Source organism: Lissotriton helveticus, chromosome 3_1 (genome assembly GCF_964261635.1).
Source record: "Lissotriton helveticus chromosome 3_1, aLisHel1.1, whole genome shotgun sequence".
NCBI lineage: Eukaryota > Metazoa > Chordata > Amphibia > Caudata > Salamandridae > Lissotriton > Lissotriton helveticus.
This window is the reverse complement of record NC_136061.1, coordinates 276,203,526-276,220,865: the sequence shown is the minus strand read 5'-3', so window position 1 is coordinate 276,220,865 and position 17,340 is coordinate 276,203,526. Positions and strand designations below refer to the sequence as shown.

Below are 17,340 nucleotides of genomic sequence, written 5' to 3'. Positions count from 1 at the left end.
TTTTATTTGGTGCTAATGATCTACATCTTACAACATCTGATAGCAACAGATTAGATTTGAAGACGGGGTGGATGTATTGGTCTCTATAATTAGACCGAAATCTCGTCTTTTTTGGTCTGGCATGAGCCAAGACATTTTGATTAAAAAAATTATATATATATATATATATATATATTCTGTTTCTTCGGTGATTCCACACCAAACAGAAAGAAGGACCCCCAGCAGCAGGTAAGTTTTCAGTGGGAAGATTTATTTGCTCTCACAAAATAGTATTCCAGGCATATATATATACGTTACATACTTATAAAGACATTGAGCCAGCTCTCTTGATCCATTAACTTTTTTTTTGTGTCCTTCACATTTTGCTTCCGCCCACTACAGCGTACAGAATGGGCCAGCTCATTTCAGTAGTTTTTTAGGTCTCGTGGGCGTTTGAACGCAAAGCGCTCCTCGCGAGAAATTGTTAGAAAAAAAATTCTAAAGGGGACTCTAAGTCCCGCCCCTCTTTTCCATTGGGTAGCGTCAGCGTTTATTGTAAATGCTGGTTTCCCATTGGAAAAGAGTGTTTTTGGTTGCTACCCTGTCCGTTTTTTGGACGGCCCCTCCAGACACCATCGCCTGCTTTGCGGCTGCCGTGAAGTCTTTTCTTATCTGCTTGTTTATTTAACAAGCAGATAAGAAAAGTCGTCAGGACAGCTGTGAAGCAGGCACTGAGCACAGCGGCGCACTGGGAGGACAGGGGGGATCCCGGCAGACTGCGTTTTGCACCGGCAGCCTCTCCTCGCTTGAGCCCCCCACACTATACAGAGCCCAAACCAGATTCGAATTTGCGTAATGTTATCATCAATCTACAGGATTGTTATATTTCAAGATGCAGTAAGCTGAGAAAAGGAAGTTAAGCATTTTGCTCAGAACTCCTGCCAGGGCAGTTTTTGCTTTCTCACACATCTTTACGAGACATTGAATGTTTGCTAGGAGGTCCGTAAATCGAAACCAAATTAAATTATTGCCACACACCACCTATCTGACTTTTAAATTTCATGTATACCTTCCTGCCATAAAGTTCCGACCTTCATTTTTTTTTTTTTTCCAAAAGCTTTTTTATTAGTATATTGTAGATGCTTTCCATCAAAATTCTGCTTGCACACCTGCGTTTCTATCAGCCATTTTGGTATAAACGTATTTACATTGAATTAACCCCCTAAAACATTCTAGTGAACTACCCTCTGAAAGACCACCCCAGAGCCAGAGAACCAGGTCAGCAGAGCCGCTCTAGAGCCAGAGAACCAGGTCAGCAGAGCTGCTTTAGAGCCAGAGAACCAGATCAGCAGAGCTGCTGTAGAGCCAGAGAACCAGGTCAGCAGAGCTGCTGTAGAGCAGGTGAACTAGATCAACAGAGCCGCTGTAGAGCCAGAGAACCAGGTCTGCAGAGCTGCTTTAGAGCCAGAGAACCAGGTCAGCAGAGCTGCTGTAGAGCCAGAGAACCAGGACAGCAGATGTGCTGTAGAGCCAGAGAACCAGGTCCGTAGAGCTGCTTTAGAGGCAGAGAACCAGGTCAGCAGAGCTGCTGTAGAGCCAGAGAACCAGGTCAGCAGAGCTGCTTTAGAGCCAGAGAACCAGGTCAGCAGAGCCATTGTAGAGCCATAGAATCAGGTCAGCAGATCTGCTCTAGAGCCAGAGAACCAGGTCAGCAGAGCCATTGTAGAGCCAGAGAACCAGGTCAGCAGAGCTGCTTTAGAGCCAGAGAACCAAGTCAGCAGAGCTGCTCTGGAGCCAGAGAACTAGGTCAGCAGAGCCGCTGTAGAGCCAGAGAACCAGGTCAGCACAGCCGCTCTAGAGCCAGAGAACCAGGTCAGCAGAGCTGCTTTAGAGCAGGAGAACAAGGTCAGCAGAGCCGCTGTAGAGCCAGAGAACCAGGTCAACAGCCGCTGTAGAGCCAAAGAACCAGGTCATCAGAGCTGCTCCGAGCCAGAGAACCAGGTGAGCAGAGCTGCTTTAGCGCCAGAGAACCTGGTGAGCAGAGCTGCTCTAGAGCCAGAGAACCAGGTCAGGAGAGCTGCTGTAAAGCCAGAGATCTAGGTCAGCAGAGCCGTTGTAGAGCCAGGAACCAGGTCAGCAGAGCTGCTCTAGAGCCAGAGAGCCAGGTCTGCAGAGCTGCTGTAGAGCCAGAGAACCAGGCCATCAGAGCCGCTCTACAGCCAGAGAACCTAGTCTGCAGAGCTGCTTTAGCACCAGAGAACCAGGTCAACAGAGCCACTGTAGAGCCAGATAACCAGGTCAGCAGAGCTGTTTTAGAGCCAGAGAACCAGGTCAGCAGAGCCGTTGTAGAGCCAGAGACCCAGGCCAGCAGAGCCGTTGTAGAGCTAGAGACCCAGGTCAGCAGAGCCGTTGTAGAGCTAGTGACCCAGGTCAGCAGAGCTGCTGTAGAGCCAGAGAACCAGGTCAGCAGAGCCGCAGTAGAGCCAGAGAACCAGCAGAGCCGTTGTAGAGCCAGAGAACCAGATCAGCAGAGCTGCTGTAGAGCCAGAGAACCAGGTCAGCAGAGCCATTGTAGAGCCACAGAACCAAGTCGGCAGAGCTGCTTTAGAGCCAAAGAACCAAGTCGGCAGAGCCGCTTTAGAGCCAAAGAACCAAGTCGGCAGAGCTGCTCCAGAGCCCGAGAACCAGGTCTGCAGAGCTGCACTAGAGCCAGAGAACCAGGTCAGCAGAACTCCCTTTCATCTTGGCCCACAGCAATGTAAATGGGTCATTTGCACATCTCCGTGAAAAACATGGAGTTTCCCCAGCTGTATGATTTTCTCGCAGGTTTTAAAGGCAAAATGTGAAAGAGTATTACGTGTTTCTCTCACAGCAGTGAACACATGCTAACGTCCCCACTCCCCGCCGACATTCAAGGAGAACTCTCATTTTAAGTCCCAGGGTCCGGTCAGCGTGTATAGAATTGGCATTTTTTCTGATGTTATTGTTTTTTATTTGCGTTTGTATAACCCCATAGACTTTGCAGGTTGATGGAGGAGTTTCTCTAATATAAACATTGTTACAGCAAATAGCTTTGCATCAAAGAATACTTGTTTTTCTCTCTTTTTTTGTTTTACTTTAATGAGCGCGGGGCCGTCTTCACGGACACCGCACTATGCAAAGCAGTAGGCATTGCTTTTGGTATTGTAAAAACCAATGGCAAAAGGCATTGGCATTTACAATGCCAATAGCTACAAAACTCGCAGTTGCGAGACCTATTGCATTGTAAATGCTTGTTTCCTTTCTAAGTAAGAGACTGCATTCTGCAGAAGCAGTAAGTCGTCGCCTACAGAGAATGGAGTTCCCTTCAGTACCAGGGACCTGTGGGCCAGCATATGTGTGATTTTTCAAATTCTGTGTTTCTATCTTTTTGTTTGTTTACTTTTTCAACTTTTGAAACTTTGCAAAGGTCCCTCAACTCCCCAGACACTGCTACCATGCCCTCATCACCACCTACAGTATTTTGCATCCCGTGTACATATTGTTAGCCACGTAAACGTTTTTAATGTGTTTTAATCCCGTTTAGTGATGACTGCCCATGCATTTGCGAATGTGCACAAGCAGTCAAGGGCAGTCATCTTTGACCTTGGAACCTCGGAACTTTCAACCCATTCCAAGATGACCACCCATGCGTTCGTGCACATTCCAGAAAGGTGAACGTTTAATAAAAACCTGATTACAAAAATATTCAAAGATGTCAGTTTGTGCACTCATATGCGTTGGGTGCCATCTTCAAATGTTTTCGTAATACTTTATTACGAAACTATTCAGACAGGCAACTGTTTGTGCTAAAGTGTGTGCAAGCACCCATAGAATTTTTAGGTTTCGCCTGGCGATCCGCTGCGTAGCAGCGTTCGCGGAAGCGAAATCTTTAGAGAATAGTATGTGCCTTTGTCCCGCCTCTCACTTCCATTGGCTAGCTCCATAAATGGAGGCTAGCCATTGGAAGTGAGATCTGTCCGTCATGGTCCGAGGCGATTCGTGGGCGTTCCGGCGAATTTTTTTTTTTTTTTTTTTTGATTTTTTTTTTTCCCCTCTCCGCCCCTTGTAGAACGTCATTGCGGCGGTGGGCTTTTACTTTTTTTTTTTGGCAGCCGTTTATTTTGTCATTTTGCCACTGGGCAGACCACCGTGCATGCCACAAAACCGACGAGCACTCTCCGGCGCCCAATCCCCCTCCCCTTGTATTGCGGGATTCTTTTTCCCACTGCCGAGGTTGTCGGTGCCACCGATGCCCTTTAGTCAGGTGTGCCCTTCCTTCCTTCTCTTAGCATGTCTTCGTAAAGCGCCCTAAGCTTCCAGAACAAATGCCCTGTTGTTTGCTTCCTTCAGACACCCTCTGATTTCCCCCCTCTTTTGTTGCGCGTCTCCAAAGAGGTGCCATTTCACATCATTCCGCTCAAATTGTTTGAATTAATGCAAGTGTGAATGGGTGCCGTTTGAAGGGGGCGCATTAGCATATCAAAGCCTCACAGCTCCCAGTGAATGGAGGCCGCCTCGGCCTCCCTTCAGCCCGCGCCGAGCTGGGGCCCAAAGGGCAGGGGAAGGATTGTCAGGCTGCAGAATAGGAGCCGGCTCCGCTCCGCTTCTCAGCCCACTCTTCGGTAATTATGAGCGCTCTACCCGCAGACCCTGCCCAAAACGCGGGCTCCATTCATCCGATTGATCGTGTGTGATTGATATGTTCAGGACTGACCCCTCTGACAGAGGACGCCGTACCGTGCCGTCCTCCCTGTCCTGATGGCGTGCTGGGACGTTTCTGCTAGGTCCCCTCCCGGCCATGGCACGTCTGCAGGATTTGAGAGGTCGTGGTACCGCGGTGTAACATCGCCTGGTGACAGCAGTCGGGTGGCAAAGAACTGAAAGTTCACCCTTCCAGTTTGCTCTATCTGCATGTACATGAGAAGTCTCCGAACGTTTAGTCTTTCCTTGTGGAAATTGATTTAAATCCACGTATGTTTAGTGTTTGAAGCCATTTATATTAAGAGCAGTGTTTGGGGGGTTTTAAGCAAAGGTAAATATACAATCTGGTGGCCAGGACCCCTTTGTCACTGGTTGAACTGAACACTGTACCTTGACGAAGCCACTGTGGAAAAAACATTAATCTTTTACCTCCCTTAGACTTTTTTTTTATTATTAAAGAGACAACGTCTGTTTCACGTTGACTGCACTACATTATCAGTTCCGAGCAGGTTTATTTACTCACAGTAAACGTGTCTGAAATGTTTATTGGGTGCAGATGAGGGAGGGTCCGGGTGAATCTGTACGCAAGGCCTGTGCATTGTGGGTGTGATTTCTTTTTTTTGGGGGGGCGGGGGGAGGGTGTTGGGTGCAGGTTACAGCGATTGGGAAGGTTCACTGCGGGACAACTTAAACCCACAATGTATCGGCCATGCGCAGCCAACTGAGTGAGATCTGCATATTTAACTGTAATAAGGCTGGCCTGCACAATATTAGGAAGCCAATGGCCACGCGTGGCTCCTCCTCGGCCAATTTGCGGGGAACAGATTGTAATAGCTGAGGCTTTCCGCTGATTATCTTATTCAGGATCAACATTGCTAAAATCCGACCAGAATCTAAACCAAGTCAGTTCCCCTTTATTGCACTGGGCCTTCTTCTGGGTAACAGATGGCTGGATGGGGCTGGCTGCCTCGCAAGCTCTGTCAGTACTTGGTTAACTAGTTGGTGTTTCTGAACTATAGAGATGCAGGGAAATTAATGTTAGAACGTCTTTTCCGTGGCAATTTAGTAGCGGACACGAGCAGCATTTCCTCAGTGTCTGTCCCGGCACATTCTTGGATTGAATATGGGTGCAGTGGCACAGACCAGTGAATACAGCGCTGCAGTGTTTCGACACAGCCGTAACCAATGTTGTGGCAAATGGAGGTGGATTGAGGTTCTCGACTTGTCTCTTCTTTTGGCGTGTGTGGGGGTGCACGGAAAGTGACCACCATTGTTATACCCTTTCACTTGTGTTTTACAGAGGGCTTTGGTGAATTTCAGTATCTGCAGATGGGAGCTCCCGCTGTGTTGCTTGGTTTCTCTGTTCTTGGGTGATTTATGACCGCGGTGCACCATTCGGGGCTGTAAAATATGCACACAGGACGCTAATTGCCGCAATCGCTCTTAAAGTGTTGTTAGTGGGGTTTGCAGTGAGTGCTCCCTGCTATTTTAAGGCATTATGCGATCCCTCTGGCGGGGATAACAGGAGCTCGCCCCGGATACTGGGCGTTCAGCTCTTGGTAGGGAAAGTTTGGGTCGGCCATGCGGCTGTGGAAAAGATGGAAATGTTTTTAATTCTGATGTAAGATACTGCACCCTGTGGCTGGGTCCAGTGACGACAGGAGGCTAGCCATTGGAAGTGAGATCTGTCCGTCATGGTCCGAGGCGATTCGTGGGCGTTCCGGCGATTTATTTATTTATTTATTTTCCCCTCTCCGCCCTTTGTAGAACGTCATTGCGGCGGTGGGCCTTTACTTTTTTTTTTTGTTGGCAGCCGTTTATTTTGTCATTTGCCACTGGGCAGACCACCGTGCAGGCCACAAAACCGAGCGAGCAGTCCCCGGCGCCCAACCCCCCTCCCCTTGTATTGCCCCCTGCCGCCCGCCACCTCTCCTCCCACCGCCCCTACACAGTGCTGTCCCGACCCAAATTTTGAGCGCCATCCCAGCTCCAAATGCCGCCCTCCTCCACAGAAAGCGATGACACCAAACGTCGGCCCAAACCATCCATGAAACCTGGGCACCCCCATTCTCAGGGTGAAGCAACCCCCCAATTATCCAACCCGCACCCTCTAAGCAACTCTCCTTTGTATCCCTGCAGCGCAATCCAGGACGATATACCTATTGTGCTTTGTATTGGCACTAGAGGCCTTCTTACTTAGTGTACCATTACTGGCTTTTCCCTGCCTTTCCTTCTTGTTGACTTCGCTGGTGCTCTCCGCACAGAAGGCCTTTCCTAACCAAAAAACAGCACGAGCCAGCCGGGATGGCCTGCGTGCGGACGAGGTAGGTAGCAGAGGACCTACCTCACTTTCGTCTAATTAAGCTGGAATACGCACCAAAGGCCTCCTATTAGCATGGCACATTCCGAGCTGTACAGAGGCCTTTGGAGTAGTATGTCGGGGAGGGCATATGACGAACTCCCCGCCGTCACCCCCCAACCCCCATCCCCCATCCCTCAGTGCCGTTGGCCTTAATTTCTGATGTGACGATGTGAAACCTGAGCAATTTACCCGCCACCGCTTATTTCCTAAAAATGTTTTCTCGCTGCCTATTAACCCTCAATCTCTATGTAACGCATGTAATGCTTAGTCCTCATGTTCGGGTAAAGTTTGCTCTATGTAAAGTCGCATCACATAAATACATTATGGCCCAGCAGTTCTGTCTGTTGTCCAGTTAATTAACCTCCGCAAGCACAGGGGGGAGGGGGGGGGCAGCTCCCTGGTGGCGACTCACCATGCTCTCGTCCCAGCCCCTCCTCCTGTTGTCCCGCCCCTCCCCCCAACAGCACTCAAGGCACCGGGCTATCTCCGAATTGCACCAACTGGTCATCCCATGCCCGCTCTGATCCTTATCTCTATACATTCCATATCCTGTACCGCCCCCAACCCCGTTCCTCCCTCCCTTACCCTGCTATACGACCCGATGCTGCCTCTTCCATGGTCCCTACTTAGTGCCTCTGGCGCGCTTGAAGGGGCGTTCTCGGGCATCCAATACTACTCCGCACTTTTAACCACCGAGCAAATTATCTCTATCTATCCATCGACCTTATAACGCTATGCCCGAAACATATTACAGGACCCAGTGCGGTGTCTTATGTACCCATCTCCTCATCTTACCAATTCCTTTCCTCTGATGACCCTCTTTTTTTTTTTTTTTTTAACTAACCCCCTACGCTGAGTCTTCCGTGGCTACCTGCGTTGTTGCCCCATCCCCCAACTCCCCTTGGCGCCCTTTTCTTCTAACACCGCTTCTTCTCTTTTGCACCCTGCCACCCCACCCCACCCCACCCCCCCCCCACCCAGCCCAAACACACGTACATTTCACCGGGACAGCGCCTAATGACATTTTATGCATTAATAGCTCAATTTAGCTGGGAGCCCTGCTGGGAGCCCCTTGATGCCCAGCAAGCTCTGTATTACCAGATCTATGCCTAATTCCTGCAGTATACCTTGAGTGCCTATTCACCAACCAGTGCCATCCAAACGATATGATGTTGCTACGTGTAATATCTCCCTTCCGTTCCCTATGTCCCTCCCTTGCCCGCGCCCATATCCTTATCTCTCTACATTCATTGTCCTGGATGGCCCCCTTCCCCAACCCTTCTCATCCCTCCTTTACCCTGCATTCCGATCCTATTATGCCTCCTCCCTGGCAACCTAATTGGCGCCCTTTCTCTATCCTTACCGTGGCCTTGAGGGGATGTTCTCGCACATCTCATTCACTTCGCAATACTAACAGAGCAAGTTACCTCTCTTTGTCCCTTGACCTCCCGAACTATGCATGAAACCGTTACCCCGTGAAGTTTCTTCTTTACCAGGAGTTCCTGCACCTTCCCTATCTTAATCGGCACTTACACAGTGATCATCTTTAAGAGGTGAAATCGCCCTCTTACTGGAATGACGTCACCTCTCTGCGTAACAGCAACCAAGACCCCTGCCCGCAGCTCTTGCATCGCCATCCCTCTTCCTTGAAACCGCACTTTTCGTCTAGACCCCCCACCCCACCTTTCATCCACCGCCACGTGATCCCAACCCACACCCCCCCTCCCCCTTTTCCTTGACCCCTCCCGCAGTCCGGGACACCCTCCGCCTCACCAGTTCGAGAGCTGCCCCCCGCCGACGGATGTGCACCTCTCAAAACCTCTCCAGCAAACCTCACTCCCTCTGTGTCCACCTTGCAAACTTCCACCCCCTGCCCGCATCACCATCCACCCCCTTATTGTCATTGAGCCCCCTGGCCGCCCCGTGGCAGAGCACACCCCTACTCCTGGCCCTCTTGCCTCAAACCCTCCGTGCCGTGCTTTATTTTCTTCCCCTTATTGTTGAGGGCAGCTGTCTGCGCGGCACCCCTGCACCCATCACCCTCGTGTCAGCAGTTCCGCATAGGCCACCCCCGCAACCCAACGAACATCCCTCCCCACTGTCCTGCCAAGCCACCCTTGTGCTCCCGACCCCAACCATGCATCCACAAACTTCCCCTGAGCCCCCAACACTTTACAAATAACCAGCCAACCCTTTCACGGGCGCCCCTCCCTGCGCACAAGTCCTCCTGAGTGCACGCCTATCCCAGCCTTCGCACCTACCCTCCGTCTGCTCGGCTTCCTCCCCTCCGCTGCTATTAATGATGCGTTGCGCACCGTGGCACCTCTGCCCCAATCTGACGCGCGCCACTGTCCCGCCAGACGCCGCCTCGTCCCGTACTAATTTTACCGAAACATTTGCTACCCTTAATTGCGAGCCTCCCCTCCCGCATCAGGGCAAAGTCGGGTGTGTGTGTGTGGCTCTGGGTGTATTTGTGTGGTAGTAATTGCTGTCTGCTGAGCTCGTCCGTAGGGTGCAATAGGTCTCACATTTGCGAGAGATTAAGCTAATGGCAGTGTAAATGACAATGCCATTTATTTATCGGTTTTCAAAACCAATACATAAATACAAATTTTGTCATTTACAATGCCAATAGCTCTAACTTTTCCAAAGGCGAAACCATTGCATTGTAAATGCTTGTTTTTAAATGTTTTTGTAATAAAGGTTTATAAAAATAAAAAAAGCTTTAGCAAAGCCAGTAGGCTGACCACCCACGCCAGAAAATAAGCATTTTGGATCAGCATCCTTATTAGCTCCTTTAAATGACTTTTAGTGATTACTTGTGCCACACAGGGAAAAGTTAGTATTAAAGTATCACCTTTATTAGTAGAAAAAACGTTTTACTCTGGCTTTAGTAATATTTGTTTCTTTTTACAGTTACCGATGTGGAGCTTAAACGGCTGAGAGATGCCTTTAAAAGAACCTGTGGACTGTCATTTTACATGAGCCAGCAGTGCTTCATCAGAGAAGTGCTGGGTGATGGCGTGCCTCCAAAGGTTGCAGAGGTAATGTCGATGCTATGAATTTATTTTTATTAGAGACCTTTAGATATTGTGCTCTCTTGGTGGTAATATGCATCTGTGTACTTTAAACCCTTCATATTTTTATAATGCCACAATAATAAAACCCAAACCTTTTCAACCTGTATTCTTAAACATAGCCACTGTGTAGTGCAGTTAATCATTTTTACATTTTTAGACAGTGGCCCATAGTACCTTCAGTGTGGACTGTATAACTGTTGATAGTTTTAAAAAAAATTTTTTTACGTTGTGTTGTAATAAGTTTTATTTATGCCCTCCACAGAAGGTGGGAACACTTACTTACAGGGTTGGACATTGTTACGTATTAAAGTATCCCATATAAAGAAAGTAGAGCTGTTCTTTGAAATAAGCTTTTTGGTGGGGCTGTTGGTTTTGGTACCTTCCATAAGTGACTGTAACGACATTCGCGCTGTTATCCTTGGAGAGATCAAGTTTTAAAGGATTTTACTGCTTAATAGTGTACAAATAGTTCAAATCAAGATTTGTCAGAGTATTTGCTGGTTAAAAAACAGATGTAAAAAGGACACGTGACCACCAATTGATGCTAAAAGGATGCATATGTAATTGCTGCCCTGGTATGGCACGTTCCTGCATTGACAACAGAGCATAGGCATTCCCACCGTAATAGATGCAGAAGGACAGAGATGCCTCTTTTAAAACCAATTCGGCTGCAGTGACTGTGTCCGCCTGTCTGTCTGTGATAATATCCAATCCCCCGCCAAATCAGGGTCAGCCAGAATATTTTATCATTGATTGACTTTTGTGACCATTTGCTTGCTCACTCTATAGCTTTCCATTCTTGTCTTGCGTTTGTCATTCCCTTGATCCATAGCTTCACAACCATCCGTTTGATTGGTTGACTTGTAATCCTAACCTCCTTCCATTCAGGGTTCCACTTTTTGGGTCTGACTTTTGTCAGCACAGCTGACAAACATCTAATATTTCTAATACACTTACAGTAATTAGGCTTTGGGTCCACCCCATTCAAACGTTTGTGTTTTTTCCCACCAGCCTTTCAGCCATGGGTATGAGACCGTCAAAAATGGCTTGGCTCAGTCCAGTGCTGATCACTCTCCCTAATGCTATTGGAATGTTTGCACTGCAATGCATAAGGAACTGTTTCACTGCTATAAGATTCCATGGGCTTCTCAATGCTGGAGCCCACCCTTTCCACTTTATCCTCCCATGTCCTCTCTACAGGTATTCTTAGTTCAATATCCAATAAGTGTTTAGTCCCATCCGTTTTCTTTCTGATACACTGCTAGCCGCAGATTCTTCACCTTTTGAATGTTCCCCAAGCATCAGTCTGTATCCTGAAACTTTTCAGCAGTACCTCTACTGATGCCTTTTCGCTCGGAAATGATCTGAGGAACTTATATTGGTGGCATTCCAGAGCGCTGTCAGTTCCTTTCTTTCCGCAACACCAGGCGTGGATCCGGACTTCTCTCTTATCTCTGAGAGACACTTACCTTGCTATTTTCCAAATTTTCTTCAATGTACAAAAGATTTTAAGCCCTGTAGTGAGTGCACAAACAAATGTCTATGACAGATCCCCGGCAGGTGTGCCTGTGTTGTCTGTGCTTAAGTCACGACTCCAAGGCCTACGGTGACTGCGTGTCGAACCCGAAGGTCATCCGGGATTGCAAAAACTTTATATCTCCTAACATAAGAAGACTCCTTGCTGAGAACACGCTAGTCATGGTCCAAAATTTGGTCCTGTTCTCACACCAGGAGTCATGAAAGCCTCTATAGAGGCTGGTTTTTGTCATGCTTGAAATTATCCGCGAAGTCCAAAAAGAAACACAAGAATTAGAAGCAGGACTTTGCCCACTCTCGTGTTTGCCTGAGCAGGAGGAGGGTGGCACCATTAGCTATCAGTCTCATTCCCAGAGTATCCTGACTTTAGAGTCGATCCCACAGCTTGTTCCGGCCCAACCAGAGTTTCCAGGGCCATCTGCCACTTCACAACAGGTCAACGCATCCCGCGCAGTCATTTTCCGGCTCTTCAGATCCTTGCTTACTCTATCTAGCATGTCTTTGGACCCCAAGGAGCCGAGAGGCCTTCATCTGGAGTATCGCTGGCAGGTTCTTCCTTGGCTCCAGTTGGACTGTCCGAGACAAAGTGCCCATTATACTCTCTGACTCCGAGTTGGCGCAGAGTCGAACTTGACAGAGGCCGTATCCGGCCACTGTTGAGCCTTCACTCCCTCCACTTGATCTTCCCGCCATCAACCAGACCAAACACCCTACAATCTTTAGATGGCTCAGATTTGGACAATGATCATGAATCGAGGGATGATTTTGGTCCGCGATACACTGAACTGAACGGGTATGATCTGCAGGATGCTAGTGGTATTGATACCTCTACTTGCCACCGAGTCCTACCACTGAAGAGCGTACCTCCTATGCCATGGTCATTTGTGGTACAAAAGGGGGTGGTGCTATGGTCATTTGTGGGGCAGCGGAAGTGCTTTACCTGCAACTCACCCACCTTAGTGATCAAGACCAACATCCTGGTGGAGGTGTTTCATGGAGGTGCTTCTGCAAGGGAAAACATCCACTGAGCCCCTCTTTACTTTTAGCGATGCCTTCTTCGGTCATGGGCCAAACCTTGCTCTGGGCCCCTGTCAACAACAGAACATAACGCCATTGCAGTGCCCCGGGCGACCTTTCATTTTTATTCCAGAACCCCTCTCCTGAAAGCTCGGTGGTGCAGGCGTCTGTGAGCAAGACTAACCCCAACACGTTCCCAACTGCTCCCTGATTGTCAAACGTGTCAAAACCTTTGGATAAAGAGTCATTTTGTATACCAGCTTGACTCTTACGTCTGTCAATGCCAGTTGTTTTTTGGGACACTACTCCCATGCAATTTGGGTCTCGGCGACTCAAGTCAGGACGCAGCCAAGTTCCTAATTCATTTTGGCTTGGACATCACAGATTTCATCAGGTGAGCCTTTGGCATAAGTGTTGCCATTCACTGCCTCAGTTGGCAGCAGTCAACAGTTTTTTCATGTGACATCTAGTCGTCACCTGTGGACATGATGTCCGATGGGACTCGCCTGTTTGGGGATAAGACTGACTTTGCTCTCGAGCCGTTCAAGGAAGGCAGGGCCACGGCTCGTTCCTTAGGTTTATCTGTCCCACCATGCCATACACATCAACTCTACTGTGGCTTTGGCCTAGGTCCCACATACCACCAGCCAGTCCAACCACAGCATGGTGCCCAACAGTTTTGCAGCCATGGTGCCCACCACCCCGATGCCAAGGTTATCTGGCCACCCAGACCCCCTGCCAAACATCCCAGACATGTGCCAGGCGGCTATGTAGGCATCCCTCCATACGTTCACAAAGCACTACTGTTTTGACAGTCAGGTTCTTTGACAGGGGTATATTGCCCTCTTGGTCCTGAAGGCCTTTTCGGTTTGAGGACATCACAGACCCACCTCCAAATAGATACTGCCTTAATGATCTTTCTGATGGAGACATATCTAGCTGCAGATTTCTCACTGACCCTCCCAACCTCCCAATTCTGTGATTGACTTCTATCCATTAATAAGATCCTAAGTCTAGGAATCTGCACACTGGTCGCATCAATTTGCTTTTGGTGCTCTGCGTCTTGGACAGTCTCAAAAGCAGCTAATGTCTGTATCCAGGAGTGGCGCCTATATAGGCATTACGCAATGGTGTAATTGTGGAGCTCCACTGCGCCACCTAACGGCTTGGAGAGGTACTGCTGAGAGGTTTCTGGATCCAGTTTGACAATTGGAGCATATTCAAAGAATGAGACATATGCGCCTAGATAGTCTCTATCAGAAAAAGCATTACTAAAGGTAATTAGCTTGTTAATTTCTACTTGCCTTGCTCCCTGGTCTTTAAGTGGGGCAGGATTTTCTGGGTCTCAGCCTCTTAAGTAATTAAAAAGGGACTTTTAAAAGGGCCCCTATTAGTCTTTATATTGATGCCCTTTACAGGGAAAACACTGATCAAGTTCTCAACAATGGCTGTAAACACTACTAAGGTAATCCATGGGAATATTTTACCTCATTTACATACCTAAGAGTATTTACTTTTTTCAGGATGCCCTTCTAGATTTTAGGTCCAGCATTCGATATCTCTTGTATATACTCTGGAGATCAGCCCTAGGACTTGTCTGCTTCCGCTTACGGACTTTTTTCTGTTCAACCTCCTCTATTTAACTGTCTTGATAGAAAACAACCATTAGAGGTCACTAAAATGCCAGAATTGATTTCTGCTGCGAGACTTGCTTTTTTTTCTGGCAGCTGTCTCTATTTAACTTTCTTGATAGAAAACGACCAGCAGAGGTCAGTAAAATACCAGAATTACTTTAGCTTTCTCTAGATTTCAGTCCATAGAAATTGTCTTCCACGAGCACCCGTAGACTATAATATTTTTTTAAATCTTGTATTTTCAGTGATATGACCACCGAAGGGCCTGATTTTATATTAAAACCAGAGTTTTGGACTATTCCATTTCCTGCTGAAAGGCAAAATTTCTCTCCATGTGTTCCCATACCTGGCATGTCACGCAGTTTGGTGCTTACTTTCCCTCCATGTTAAAGAACAGTAGATGTTTCAGTACCCAGGCTAATGTGCTGCATAGCTAAATGCATATAAGGTCCGAAAGGCGAGACCGATTGCATTGCAAATGCTTGTGTTTGATGCAGCCACGTTTTTGAGTTTGTGCACATTTCCCTGTCAACGTAAAACGCACATTTTTTAGCGCTGAGGAGAAACTGATATCTGCAGGTCATCGCATAGCCAGGTAACTAGTTGTTGGGTACATTCATTAGAATTATTTTAACAATAGTGTGAATGAAACCTGTACATTTTTTAATATATTTTAAAATAATTTTGAATAGCTAGAAACGTTTGGACAGCTACTTTCTGTACTTAATAATAAGTATGGTAATTATTGCATTCCAGGTATTCGATGTTTCACACCACTCCCTTGCCTCAAGGAAGTTGTATACTGTCCAATTACAAGTTTTACTTCGCTGTTTAGGCTGCCCGCATTTTTTTTGCAACTTGAAAATATCCAGTGATCAGAGATGCTCACATGAAACATGGTCTAATATTAAAAATCTCATTACAGGGTTTTTTAGGATACAGGAATACATACTACAAGGGTTTATTAGTGGCCCAGTTAACACTCGGGCTCATTCAGACGGATATATCTCTGCCGCCTTTCTCAGTCTAACAATAATTGCATAACAGAATCCAAGAACTGATTCTTTAGTTTGGAAAAGGGTGGGCTATAAATAACCATAAAAGTATTTCGTTTAAAAAAAGAATATTGTTATTCATGCAAACGTTACACTCAAATAGCTCCCCTTGCGTTGATGCACACACTTTTTCTTTATCACATATGTGGTTTGAATTATTTTCATGTTAATTCAGTGTGAATGCTGGAAATGGCCTGCTCTGTTCATAACTTTTTAACCATGTGTAGGAATGGGAGTAGGCACAAGATTTGTTTCATGCTGGATTTTTGTTTTTCACAAGGAAGTGTTTTTCTGCTTGGAAATACACCCTGACAAAGAGAGTTGATTACCTCCCAGAAGCTTTATACTGAGCCCATTGTCGAAAAAAACAAAAAAAAACCACAACACTTTTTTGTGCAGATGCATGTGTTCTATCCTACCTTCACGGTGCAGCTGCAGGGAATGTGAACAAATCGTCCTTTCACTAAGGGAACCGGAGGGATTACTTTTCAGAGCATCCAACTCAGACCGCTAGGAAGGAGCTTCCTCCTAAGCGGAAGACTTTTTTTGTGTGTGAATGATACTAAAAAGTGAATGGAGAATGATCTGTAGGGCAGGGGGCACATCTTAGCTTTCAGATCACCAGCCAGAATGAGAGATGTACCATTGAGAAGAAGAGCTGCTCCGTGTTCTAATAGTGCTGCATCAGAGTGGACTCTTGCTTGGGGGATCACCAAAGGATGGCAATCTAGGCAGAAAGATTCACCCGGCATTGGCAATTGCTCATCCCAACGAGGTCTCCTGCAGTTTTAACGCTAATCTGGTAAGGGTGTAATTTAGGGGCTTTACACCCAGTCTACCTATCCCATAGAGCAAACCGCCCACTAGAGATCAAGGATTGGTTGACATTGGGCCCCATCCTTAAAAGGGTACCAGGTAGTATTTCTGCCATGGGGGATGTAGAATAGTGGGTTTACCCCCCACCCCCCCTCTCTGCCTGACTTTATTTAAAAAAATAGGCCGGAGTAATCCTGTTTTCCTCTAATTTGCCATAAGGAATGGTTGCAGTGTTCAGGCTGTTGGGTCGCTGGCACCCAGGAAACCTTACCAACGGCTGGCATTTCTGAAACCCAGGGATATCCATGTATGCTAGGCTTGTGTGGAATGGTTGCAGTATTCAGGCTGTTGGGTCGCTGGCACCCAGGAAACCCTACCAACAGCTGCCATTTCTGAAAACCAGGGTTATCCAGTGTACTCTAGGCTTGTATGGAACCTAGTATATTTCTCTACCCAGGATGTCCTGAAAACAACAAAGTATGAGCCAAAAAGCATTATGTTCCCTTATAATTGAACAAAATCTCCGGCATTTCCAGTGGTCTAAGTCTTACCACCATGTATTCCCACACTTAACCTAATAAAAATACCAAGACACCCCCCAACCCTTCCTAACTCCCGTACCCCCCCCCGCCCCCCAACCAAATGTGTGGATTGGCCTAATTCAAGTCATAGTAATGGACCAAAACTGTAACCATGTGAATACCACATATTCACTACACTAACTTGACACATCCACGTTTTGAGCGATTCCTCTTGCCTGGCAATAGACCCACCCACAGAAGTAGGGTGCTATTTTTAGCATAAGAAATGTAGGAATGCTGGGATGTAGGAACTTTTGTTAATCCTTGTAGATTTTAGAACTTCCCCTCACAAAAATATGAGGAAAATCAATTGTTTTAGCCAATATTTGATATTTTCAGGTCATTTTGGATAAGAAAATGTTGTGGGATCCATGTAAGCCACATCACCTAGATTCTCCTGGTGTCTAGTTTTCAGAAATGTTTGGAGGAAGGGGGTTTGGTGAGTGCTGGCTGCCCATGGGGCCAAATACTACTGCTTTCCATATCCCCAGAAAGTTTGAAATTCTATGGAAATATCTGGATGTCTCCATGTTTCAATTTGAGCCCTTTCCTGTCATG

The 17,340-nt window shown here is 47.1% G+C and overlaps 1 protein-coding gene across 3 annotated transcripts in view; it reads left to right on the top strand.

Annotated features, from left to right (window-relative positions):
- The window catches only part of USP32 (ubiquitin specific peptidase 32), a 1,745,589-nt gene that overhangs the window by 136,905 nt on the left and 1,591,344 nt on the right, over window positions 1-17,340 (top strand). For all 3 annotated transcript variants that reach the window (XM_078679804.1, XM_078679802.1, XM_078679803.1), the window contains exon 2: window positions 9,980-10,107. In XM_078679804.1, coding sequence (XP_078535930.1) covers window positions 9,980-10,107 — 128 coding nt within the window. The remainder of the gene's footprint in view (window positions 1-9,979; window positions 10,108-17,340) is intronic.